The sequence below is a fragment of the Symsagittifera roscoffensis genome, chromosome 3, assembly GCF_963678635.1.
Source record: "Symsagittifera roscoffensis chromosome 3, txSymRosc1.1, whole genome shotgun sequence".
Taxonomy (NCBI): Eukaryota; Metazoa; Xenacoelomorpha; order Acoela; family Convolutidae; genus Symsagittifera; species Symsagittifera roscoffensis.
This window is the reverse complement of record NC_087064.1, coordinates 67,481,501-67,494,450: the sequence shown is the minus strand read 5'-3', so window position 1 is coordinate 67,494,450 and position 12,950 is coordinate 67,481,501. Positions and strand designations below refer to the sequence as shown.

General features: G+C 34.4%; 1 protein-coding gene across 1 annotated transcript in view; it reads right to left on the bottom strand.

The window, feature by feature from the left end:
• Positions 1–311: 311 nt before the first annotated feature.
• The window catches only part of LOC134842947 (melatonin receptor type 1B-B-like), a 38,269-nt gene continuing 25,630 nt past the window's right edge, over positions 312–12,950 (bottom strand). The window contains exons 3-5 of the mRNA XM_063859482.1: positions 4,454–4,595; positions 3,517–3,675; positions 312–566 (exon numbers count right to left, since the gene is read on the bottom strand). Of these exons, the coding sequence (XP_063715552.1) occupies positions 349–566; positions 3,517–3,675; positions 4,454–4,595 (519 nt within the window). The 3' untranslated portion in view covers positions 312–348. The remainder of the gene's footprint in view (positions 567–3,516; positions 3,676–4,453; positions 4,596–12,950) is intronic.

The following is a 12,950-nucleotide window of genomic DNA, read 5'->3' as shown; positions in this document are numbered from 1 at the left end:
ATATGCGAAAGGGTAGAGAATCGAATTAAAGGGAAAACTGGAAAAAGATACAAACTAATCCATCAACATTCAAGTAAGCTGTTAACTCGGACCAAGTTAATATCCTCCCCCCCCCTAAATCCAAACCTAAAACCAAATTAAGATCCCCCAAACGGCTTGTTTGGGGGGAAACAAGCCGTTTGGGGGATCTTAATTTGGTTTTAGGTTTGGATTTTTCAGCCAATCAGAATCGAGCATTTTACATGCAGCGCTTACCAAATTTAAATTAAATTAAGCTCTGGGGTGGAGGATCTTAACTTGGTCTGGTCTATTTTGGGGGGAGGATGTTAACTTGATCCGTTAACTCGTTCACACTCCTGTGTTGGCGACTCTCGTTGCCGCCGCAGCGGAAGTTCCCTCAACTGATTTCTGACTGGCCGCAGATGAGTCACTGTTGAAGCAGCAGGGGAGAAGTTTCTGTCCCCACATTCGGTAGGCTGTCCTCATTCCCCGATGGGTGAATCCGTACACCACGAAGTTGAAGCTGGAGTTCACGTGGGCCCACAGTTCAATCGACACATATAGCTCTGAATTTGCAAAATACAAAAAAATTGAAACAATATTTGAAATTTTTCATTTTCTTATTACGTTTAAATTATTACGGTTCCTAAATTCGACCGTTGTTGTTTCGAAGCTTTCCGGACTATCAAATAATTATAGCAACCAACTCAAAAAAATGTTAAAGTTTTTATAAAGATGAATTTTTTAAAAGAATTCATGGTAAAATTTGCCCATCTTTTGTTCCGAGAGTGTAACTTTTTTCAAAGCGGCTTAAAAAGCTTCATCAATTTATGCTAAAATAATAACAAGAAAGTTCCAGGTTAAATTTTCATTTGCATAGATCTTTTATGAGTTATTTTTGTCTGCCAGGCTCTGAAAATATTTTCTCTTAATGTCTTCACTTCTGAGCTCATTAGAAAAGATGATACTTAAGATTTTGTAATTTTAAAAATGTCAATTCAATTTAATACAGTCCGAGGAAATGGTTAAAAAAATGTGAGGTGTCTGCGTGAAAATATTTTCGCTGCTTTTTGTCGGTGCAAGCTTATAGACAGACAATTAGTTGAAAGTCAAGACTACTTCAAGTCGATAACATTTTGTAACACTCAAAAAGAAAGAGCCCATTTTTCTAGACAGTGAATAGCATTTTCGTGAGGAGTGGTACGTTATTTGCAAAATTTTTACTTGAGGTGAGCTTTTTACGGTGATAAACAAAATCTAGGGAGACAAAGTTCTATAATAACTTCACAAGAAATATGATTGAAAGATATTTAAGTTTCAAAAAATTGAAAAAAAAAACATTTTGAAAAAAAATCTTTAATCAATTGTAACACTATTCAGGACTACTAACGAGTACTTTAACTTCATTAACATCTATAACAAACTTCATTTCAAATATGATTGGAGATTTGTAGTTTCAAAATTTTTTATATTTCTAAAAAAAATTCAAAATTCATTTGTCATCAATCGTAACGCAGGGATTGGTCCAAACAAAGATTAACAAAAGTGATTTTAACTAAGAATACAGAAAAAAAAGTCGGGTTTATATATAGAAGATATTCTTGTGACTGAAAGCACGCGCTTTAGAGTTTCATGGAAAATAATCGATTATAATGGATTATATCGCCAAAAAACTAAACCCATAAAATCGGTTTTCATGACCCATCTAACTATAAAAATAGATTTTTAGGGTATTATATTCGATTTTTTTCAGCAATCAAAAATCTATATAATCTTTGGTAATCAATTAAAAACCATATTTGTCTTCGATATAAATCGATATACTATTTTTTGTTCAAAGTCCATGAAAACCGTTTTTTTTTGCAAATGTTTTTGATGAAGTGTTTGCGCATGTGCATTGAAATTTTATCTGAACCAAAAAATGAGATAATTTGATTAGAAACAACTTTTTCCTCAATAGCTGATAAGAGAATTAATTCAACTAGGATTCAAAAAAAAATTTCTGATAAGCGAATCGTAATGAATCGTAATGAGTTTGAAATGAATCGTATTTTTCATATATTTCTAAGTTTTAAGTTATAACCGGAAAATGAACTTTTCAGCCAAAATCACAAAAAAGTTGTTGCATTTTCCCGTTGCACGATCAAACAAGTGTCTCCAGTTTTGATTTAGTTGTAGAATTCAGTAATTTTCAAATTAAATTGCTCCGATGATTACGATCTTAAATATTAGAATTAAGAGACGAATAATTCGGAGTATGGTTAATACAATCAAAGCATTTTTTCTAGGAAAAACTTGATTGAAGGAGTGACAAAAAAATTATTTGAGCAGCAGTAACTAAGCTAAGCAACAAAGAAAAAATTTTAGAAACAAATGGAATTACCATCAAGGCCTAATTAAACTTCTCAAAAAATGAATTGTATTTGATTACACAAATTCAAAATTTAAGAGTAAAGCAAAACTGAGAGAAAGTTTTAAGCCAGCACGAAGTGATGCCGCAAAACTTCTCTGCGAGAAAGCCCGCATTTTTTCTACATAAAAAAATCATACTTTAGTGAACTTGCGTATACATTTAGAGACTTACTACAAGGGAGGCATGAATTGATACCGTCGAATCTATATTTCTACGAGTGGATCATTCAAAATTGTTTTTCATATGTAACAAACAACCATATTTTTGGATTTCGCCTATTATTTTACGTTTATATAATTTATACAAAATTACCTTAAACACGAGTCTCCTAAATCGATCGCAGCCAAATATGCAGAATCCGCGACCAAGTTCTCGAAATCCAAATTGTTTTGTAGAAGGCAAAATAAATAAAAAATCATTGTATTCTGGATTACAATTTTGTGGAATTTATGTGTATTTATACAAATTTACCATGCACACTAATCACTCAAATCTATCGCAACCAAATTTGCAGAACCCGGAAAATTTTTTGATGATTCCGGAACAGCTCGTAGAATCCGAAACAAGTATACAAGCTGTTTACTCTAGGCTGCAGATTTGGAGAATTTGTTCGAGTTTGCGATATCCGGTTACGATTTGCGGAATCCATTTACATCATTAGATTATACTTTAAAATTTTGCAATATTCAATTACATTTGCAGTTTACGCTTACAAATGGCAGAATCCGCTTAAATTTGCGGAATCTGGAACAACTAGCTATACTCGCTCGTTGTGGAATCCACGACACTACTAATTTTTACTTTTTTGGCGAAGCTTTTTTTCAAAATTAGTATCTATTAGCACCGAAGACACCATTTGAAACTTTTTAAGATTAGTCGGCCAAAAATTGATTTGTAAAATAATGAAAAAGAAGGCGTGAATATTTAGGTGAAAGGGGTCAAATAGTTGAGAAACGGGCGTCCGCTCCCTTAAGTTTTAATGAATTACTTGCAATTATGCGGTCTGGGTTGGATAACCTTCGGGAATGTATACGTGGGGTTACCTTCGCCCCCGTAAGTTTGAAAGATTAAGCATTGTAACTGTGCCGCTCGGGTTGGGTTACCTTCGGGAACGTATGCGGCGTATTTGTTGTCGACGCCGACTGCGAATATGATGACAGCGAGGGGCAGCCAGGTGATGAGACAGACGAAGAAAATGAGAAGGAGAGAGATGACGAGCTGCTTCTGCTCTCGCTGACGACGCTCACTCTTCGCCACCGCACCTGGAAGTTTGGGAAATATACAAAACGAGAGAAAAAGGAACGTTCATAAAATCAAAACTAATCTTAAACTTTGAAAATATAAAAAAGAAGCAAGAGTAGGCGCAGGGGCGGATCTAGGATTATCTCGAGGGGGGGGGGGGGCGGATTTTTAAAAAATTTTCGAAAAGTTTGACGACCTTTTTTTTTAGGTCGACCAAATTGATTTTTTGAGCTCTCCCAAAGCACTGTTTTGCCCCTATTTTGGCAAAGTTTTCTCCGCCGCAGGAAAATTTTTGAAAAACAGTCAAAAAAGCCGTTTTTGGGCATTTTTTGAAAAATTTTGACAAAAAAATCGCGTTTTTTTGGCGCGCGCTCCCCCTCAAAAAATAATTAATATTGGCGCCTAAGGCGCCCTTAGAAAAAATTTTAGGGTCGGTAGGCCAAAAATGGATTTATTAAAAGGTATCAAAGGGGGGACCCTTTGGGTCGGCAGGGGGTCGAATCCCTTAGGGGGAAGAAAGCGTCCGCCCACCAAACCCCCCCCCCCCCCTAAATCCGCCCTGAGTAGGCGGCTGCTCTGCAAGCAGCAACAAAATTTCCGACCCAATTTTTTCAAAAAAAAACTTTAAAAAAATCTTATTTTTCAAAATTGTGTTTTTTTGGCCCTTCTGTGATGAGGGGAACGCAGGATGCTTATAAAATTATCAAAAAGGTCAATTCTGGCTATGGTTTTTTCGAAAAATAAAAATTAAAACAAAAACTATATTCAAAAAGTTTGCGTGGTGTGTGATGTGTTCACCTGAAGATGCGGCTTTGGTCCATATTTTGTAGTAGCAGAAGGGGATGAGGAGGAGGGGGAGGAGGAGGGCGACCACAGTGTACAACAGAGTATTCACCCACCAAGTGTTCTCCAGGGTGAAGCTGCAGTGGATCAGGGGCGCCTAGAACAGGGGGGGGGGATAGGGAGGTGTCAGGTCAGAGCACAAGACTTTTTGAATTTTTCAGGCGGACGACTTTTCAGTATTCCTCAAAGTATTTCGAAAAATTATCCAAATGTGCCAAAAGACTTTAATTGAGCATTTTTAATACATATGCTTAGTGCCGCAGCGGCTGAAAACTGATTGTAGTGATTAACATAAAGCTTGATTAATTGTTTGTTGTTGATCTTAACACTCAAAAATTCTTAATAATTTTTAAGAGAACAAACTTAGTGCATAAAACCCTCAAATTTTGGAAAAAAAATTTCAGATCTTTACTTAGAAAACCCTCGAATTCCAAGAAAGTATTCAACTTTTAAGTGCGTATAATCTTTGGAATTGTCGAGGATTTTTCCGATATTGCAAACTTTTGAAGGATTTGACAAAAAGTGCAAAGAATAAGACTATAATCTGGGCGACATTGAAAAGCAACTGCAAAATACCGATGAACCAAATAAAACTTCAACCTTCACTTTATAAAAATTTGCAAAAAATTATATGCTTTCTCTACAAAATGGCACCCAAATTTGACAACTGGCCATGACTTGATTAATTTTTAGAAAAAAAAACGTTGGGCCAGTTTAAGGTGAAAAATGGCCTATGTTTTAGCCGATTCAATTCATAGAACTAACTATAGTGCCGTAATTTATTCTCAGATCTGGGACATTTTTTCATCTGTTAGGTCAATAAAGTAAATAAAACTAAAGGATGAGCAAGAAACTTAAGGTTTTTGTTTCATGGTAAGTCAATGGTAAAAGTTTTTGCACACTACACCGTTGGAGGAACTACCCAAAATATCATTGTTTCGGCTACAACTCCTGATAAACAACTAAAATCAACAACTGATTGAACGAAACTTTGGAAATGTTTTTGAGGAGAATAATGAACGAAACAGTAATTTTTGGTGCACTGGAAGCCAAGTTCCAAAAAAAGAAGAGAGGAATTATAACTGTTCCATTTTCTAGCTTGAAGCTAGATATCAGCATTCTTTGAGAATGTTTTAATATTTTGTTCTCAATTGCCTAGTTTTTCAGGTAGTCTCTAATATGGCTCCTTTCAAATTCAGTGTTTTTGAAACTTGGAGGAAACTTGGCTAATTTTGATTTTATTTTGTCTGTAACAACTAAAATGCACTGAACATAGTCAAAAAGAGTTGCATCTTTAATTTTTGCTAAAAAGGAGTCTGTGGAAAGAAGTTTTTTTTGAAAATGAGTTCTGAGATGGTTTCCCACCACTCAGACTCCCATATTTCTTCAACTTTGTATCCTTTCTCTTTAGTGCACTCCCGTTTCATGTCATCCATTCCTCTATTCTTATTAACTCGCTCAATATCCTGATCTGTTAAGGAGGGTCGACCTTTTTTACAGGAGCAACAGTGATGGTAACCGTTCACAAAAAAACGGTAGATTTTCTTTTATTTTTCAGATTTGAAAAAGCTCTCAATTTTGCATTCTGGTCTTTGTTCCAAATTCTCAAAATTGAATATCGGTGTCAAATCCGATCTCGAGTACAGTCTTGTTGGCACATCTTTCAACATTGAGTAAAGCTGGCTTGCATCAGTTCCAAGTTGGTTGAAGCTGCATCAATTCCAACGATTCATTTACATAAAATTGATGACTTTCATGAAAAATCTCATCAACTACAGACCATCGATCATTTCTTCTAGTGTTTTTCATATAAATCTTTATCACTTTCGCAAAACGGATAAAGTTTTTAATTTGTAGATTTGTGCAGACATATGTTTGCTAGGTTTGGAAGTGTGTATCCAAGTTTCATCATTTTAATTGCTGGGTTATGATGAAATTGAGTCGCTTTCTGCATAGCTTCCGGGTTTGGAGCGACATCGTTGTTCTTGTAGTTGTACCACTGCAAAAAGTCTTTGAACGCAGTCATTCTGTTTTTCTGCCAAGTATCCTAACCGGATGGAAGTTAAGTCTTGATTTGAAGCTTTTTCATTGGTTGTTGCTCATCAAGCCCACTCTTACTCAGTTTCTCATGATTTTTTCATTCTTTGTCTACAGGATTTTTATTTCTAAGTTTACTGAAAAGGCTTCATACGGTGGCAATTTAGGAAATCAAGTTTGTCTGGGTTGTCAAACCACTCATAGGAGGAGAATTTTTTCGTTTCGCTAATTTTACATGCTTTAAGAAACGAGTCCAGAGTTATTGCTTCACCCAGAATTTTCTTTATGTCAAGAAATCGTACATCTTTGAACTTGAAAGATATAAAAACGGTTCCTTTTTTTACTGACTGATGTCTCTTGTTCTTTATTGCGAAACAAATAAGGGATTAAGCATCAAGCTCAATTTATAACTACCACTGTTGATTCCAAAAACAGGTTCAGTATTCACATATCTCTCCGGATATTGTTTCAAATCAATGATTTGATTTTTCTGAAATCGCGAAAGTTGTGTTGACATCTTTGCTTCTTTCAAATCTTCAGTGCATTCATCTTCTGACTCAAATTTGTTACTTAACTAGTTTTTACCTCATTTGTTCAGCTGATCAAAAAACTTTTCCATTGGTTCATTGTTGGCTAATTCAATTTCTTGAAATTATGTTCTCATCTCCAGCATACTTTGTTCAGTCAACAGATAGAGGTAGCTAAAAAAAAATTAAAAATCAAGTTCGATTGATCTTTTTTGTAGAAAAAGATGGGTTTTCCAATCAAACTCGATGATATAGAGACGGAAACTTGAACATGATTTCAATCCAGGTGGTAGTTTGTGTTTCTTTTACTTCCTCTGTAGGAACGCAAACTGACTCAAAACTGAAAATTGCTAAATTATTAAAAAGTTTGTTTGCTTCAGAAACTGCAAGACTGAATCCTTCTAGTTTTCCAAACAAGGTTACGCGAAGTTCATACACGTTCTTCGGGCAAACAAGTTCTGCCGGTTAGGAGATGTTTTTGAAGTGATCTGATCTGTGGAAAAAAGTTTCATAACTAGGGCATCGAAAACACTTGAAGAAATTATCTAAATGAATCCTACGAGTGTTGAAGCTACGTGGTATGACCGTTTATCAAATCTTCCAATACTTCGCTGAGCTAGTTCTTCTACATACTTTTCTTGTTGGATATCGCAATCCTATAAAAAAAATGTTTTTTTTTGCACAATTTTCTCGACAACAGTTAAGTGTTCAAGGAAAACTTCACGAAGGTTTTACGATCTTGACCAGACTTTGATATAAATTTGTAAAGTATCTAAAAATTTGAGATTTGAGATCATTGAGTCCGTACATGTACGTGGCTAATGCTAGAAAAGGACAAAAAATACCTTTGTATGGTTCCTGGTCTTGATTGGTTAACAGAAAGTTCAATTGCGTATGTGATTGTAAAAGCTCAACTAAGACAAAGTCCGGACATCCATTTGAGATGTTTTTAAGCAAAGTTGCAAAAATTGTAACGTTAATGATCAACTTGAATCTCTTGATTGTGTTTGACGTTTCTTGGCACATTGCACCTTAAAAACATATTTTTCGACTTTCCGGTGAACTGTTATCAAGTCTTCCTTAGCAAACACCAAATGAAATTTTTCGAACAAATTTTTTTTTCATGGGCGTAGCAATATCGATATGTATCAATCTCAAAATATCAAACAACAAACCCTAGACCAATGTTGATTTTAGCGGTAGAATTATTTGAAATTGAATAATTTAGTATCTAACTTTGACAGACGGAAGTTAAAAACTTTTGTCTTCCAAATTCTATCTCCTTATCCAGCAAAAAGTGTTGACAAGCACAGAAAAATGTTGACAAGTTCTTTCAGTGTCTCGCCATCCTCCCTTTATTCCTCCTTAATCTTTTTCAGGTCGGCCACCGAATCATAAGCTCCATGCTATTTTCTTTAATATTGTTGGAGAGAGTAGTAACTTGGGAACTCTTGTTCACGAGAAGAACAAACCGTCGACTGATTAAAAATTAGCTTCATGGCCAAATCAAAATCCATCTCCTCTTTGCTCTCTGTATAAAAATACAGTTCGGACCTTTTGCTTTTCAAGTTTCATTTGTTGAACTTTAAACTTAAAGTACCAATTGAAAAAAATGAGAAAAAAACGAGAAAAAAACTTAGTTTTTTTCTTTTCGCGAAGCAACGAATTGTAAAAACTGAAGCAAATTTGAATTGAAAATTTCAGATTTGCAAATGAAATTAATGACTCAATCTAATTAAAAAATTCTATTTTTACTAACAGTGACGTCATCGCCTACGAAATATCCTTTTATGGCCATGACTTTATTTCTTCTTTATGAATGACTTCAACATCTACGCAAAACTTATTTTTGCGGAATTGACGTCAACCTTTATATCGAAGTGACGTCACCGCCCGCGCTGATTTTTTATGGTAATGACGTCTTTGCCTACGAACAATACCATTTATGACGAAAATTCCAGTGTTTTCCAGAAAATTTTTCGACCAATCAGAACTCAGCAGTTTTTAGACACAACGTTGAATTAAATATGATCATTATTTGATAAATGTCAGATAAAAACAGTTTGATGAGTTATTCTAAAATAAAAAAGACAAAAATTTCCGTGTGATTTTCTCATTCATGAAATAGATCTGGATTCATACTTTTTTCACAATTTTTTAGAGACATTCGTATTGTCCAAAATAGAGCTCTACGACTGAGTAGGGGCTTATTTGAGAAATTCACTCAAGAGTTCAATTTTATACCGTGTTTTGACCATCAAAGATTTAAACTTACAGCCAAATTACACCCGACATGAAAAAAAAAACATATTTTTTTAAGAAAAATTGCAATTAATCAAAAGATCGTGTCATAAAACTTCAAAGACTCTTTTCATTTCCTAACCAATTCCTAAAATTGTCAAATCTCCCTGCAAAAGTTTTGTTTCCCTCATTTTTTTCGAAATTTTCAAAATTCAAATTTTGTTTGATTAAGTTTGGAAAAAAATTTCCAGAGATTTGCTTTGAAACTTTAATCAATTTTGAGCTATTCTCTGAAATTTACATCAAAGTCAAAATTTTTGACTATCTAATTAAAAATCATCAATGTCACATGGTTTATTAAAAAAAATTAATTGGCTTGTTGAAAAAGTTGGAGAAAAGCTACTATTTCTAATTTTTTTCTTCTTTTACTTTGGAAGATTTGATTCCTTAAAAGGTTTTCTCTGATTGGTAGCTACAACCTAAGATGAACATATTTTCTTGTGATTTGAAACCATAAATTGCAAAAATACCTTGAATGGAACTTTGTTTCCGATGGGAAACGAGTTTTCATCAAAATTTCCCCAAAAAGAACTGAATTCTGATAGGATACGCTTACTGTCCATGTACGGGAAATCTATTCTGATTGGTTAATCCACGCATTTGAGTGAAGGTACCACTAAAAATTTGATAGAAATCATTTCAGTTTCAAATTAACCAACGTCAACTAGCGTCAACTAGCTCCTCTCCTAGTTTTAAATCAGTCAAGTTGTTTTTACTCAGTAACTTCAACTTATTTCTCAGTAAGATCTTCTCGCTTCAGAATAACAACCTTAGAAACTTGGTCGTGTTTTTATCAGAAACGATGATAATCAAGGTGCTCGAGTCAGTCTCTCGAATTTTCTTGACTCAAATGAATGTCACTCTTCAGAAGTAGCACAAAGTTGAAATCATGAAAATAGACTTCAGTGAACATCACCATATGCAGGTTTTCATCATCAAAAAACTGCTTGGAACGATGGGAATGAATTCGAGGTATGCAGAACAAGTTGGGATGGATTACCCTGAGGTTTCTGACTCCAGATATGTGGCTAAACCTTGAACGATTTTTTTTCCCATGGGAAGAAAAAGGATCTGCGGAGAACTCAATTAAAATCAGTAAGGATGAGGTGTTCTTTGAACCATGGATTCCAGTCAGCGAATCGCCGATTGAACCACCGGCGATGGAGGAAAGAGCAGCATTGCGCTCCTTTGGGAACTTGCATAATTTTGATAACTCAGCAGCTCGGCAGTTTTTTGATTTGTAAATAAACTGATTGATCTCTTGTGCATTGTAATTTAATTTTTTTTCATCTAATTTCAAGAGATAGGAGCAAACAAATCTAAGAAATAGTTGAAGAGATAGAGACTGTCATGAAAAATTTGACGAAAAGTTTTGCACACGGATTAAAAATCAAACTAATTTTGCAATTTACAACACTTTTTTGAAAACGTGCTGAATAAACTACAACAGTTTTAAGATCTTGTAAAAAATTTCACACCATTGCTTGCACGCATGATAAAAAAATCATTATAGTTCTTGCATACGAGCTATAAATTAGGCAGATTTTTTTTGCATCGAGCCAATTTTTTCACAGTGTTTTTAATTTAGCACACATCTTGAAAAACCAAAAACAAGTGGCATCAAAATTTCAAAAAATTTTGCGCAAAAAAAATGTAACAAGTTTTTCTTGCACAGTTGAAAATTAAAGTTTATCAGGCGTTTTGCACCCGTTTCAAAAATTACATAAAAATATTCGTTGAAAAAGTTTTGAAATTCAAATAAACTAACCTTGACAAGATCACTCATTAAAAGAAAAGTTTACACGCTCACTGTTTACAGAACCACAAATCATCAATAAAAAATCATCAATGAGGGAAGTGCACTCAAAGTCATCAATATCAAAACTTTGTTAGCAATAATTTAACAAGTTTTTTATAACAAAATTTTGAGTTCTTTGCACTAGCAAAAAAAAACAAGTTAGGTTTTGCGCAATTTTTTTCGAAATCCACAAAAAAAAACTGACATCCTACAAAAATACACAAAAATTGTTGCACACTTGTTGGAAAAAAACAACACAATTTTTTAATTTGTAAAATGATTAATAGATTATGCGTTTTTAATGAAAAAATCACGTCAAAATTTACATCATGCAACAAATTCTGAGCGAACTTTTGCACGCGTTTCAAAAATTACACAAAATTATTCGTCGAAAAAGCTTTGAAGTTTAAATAAACTAATTTGGACAAGATCAATAATTAATAGAAATTTTGACACGCTCTTTGCTTACAGAACCAAAAATCTCAAGGAAAAACCAACAAAATGAGAGACTCATACTTTAATTTTTGATCTTTTTGAACCCATTCAAGAAAGTTGTTTGACAGTCTGGATAGAGAAAAGCTTCTGGACAGAGCTGAGATTATATCTTTTGAGTTTTTTTCGCAACAGGCGTTTCATTGCAACGTTGGGTAATTTTTGCAATTCTCTATTATTCACACTGTGCTTGACTGCTTGATTTCACTGATTGACAACTTCACCTCCTGATGAAACAATAATAGAAGAAAAATTGTATTTGTATAAATTATAAAAACAGTCCACAATTTGGTAAGTGAAAAGATATTTATCTAATGTTCGCAAAATTTGATAGTTCGATAATCCGAATAGAACTAAGTGGAACTTGCAACAATCCACTGAGCAGAATGATGAAAGCTAGAATCACAGAAGTCTTCAATAACAATGGATTTTTCACAATGAACTTTTGCATAGTAATTCGAATAAAAAGTGGGATATGCCTGACACATAGCAGATGCCATCACCGATTAATTGTTAAAAATGATTTATATCTACAATGAATTGCTTATATAGTAGTTCTAGCACCTCTGCAATGCCCATAGTTGGACCATCACCTACTCATTATTCCAAAGAGGGTAAAAATATCTTATTGGAATGTACACATCCTCGACACATCCTTTTCTATATTATTTTCTAAATATCATTATGTTCAAATCTCGACTACTGATCAGTTTGGTCTGAGTCTTCAATCAAAAATGTACTCACGAAATAATATCCTTCCCAACATTATTGAAATTCTAAAAATCAAAAAAGAACTAGGAGATTTTTTTGGTCCCAAAAACACTACATCGGAAGGTTTTTCTTCAACCTTACTTCCAATTGCTAAAAAAAAATGGGACCTTTAGAAAAATCCCAACCAGTCTATCTTGGTGAAAAACAAGGCGAAGGGATATCAGCATTACGGAATAAGGTTGTTCACGATGCTGAAAACCCTGGATTCGCCCTCGCCCCTATACTGGAACCCTACTCTGTCAAATACTCAACTATGGAGCAGGAACTTGCTAAATGCCATGCGGTGTACCACATAGCAACATTCAACAAGAGGACGCTCTGTGTCACAACCAAGAAGTAAAGTGTGAACACGCCACCATACATTCAGATTCGACTCTTCACTGCAAAGGAGAAAAAAGTCTTGAGGCAAGTTGCCTATGCCAACTATACTTCAAGGAGCTATACTTCAAAGAACTCGCCCAAGTCTTGGTAGATTTTATGCCTGTTAAGAAATGCAATGTTCAAAAACTTTGTCGAGGGATTGTAT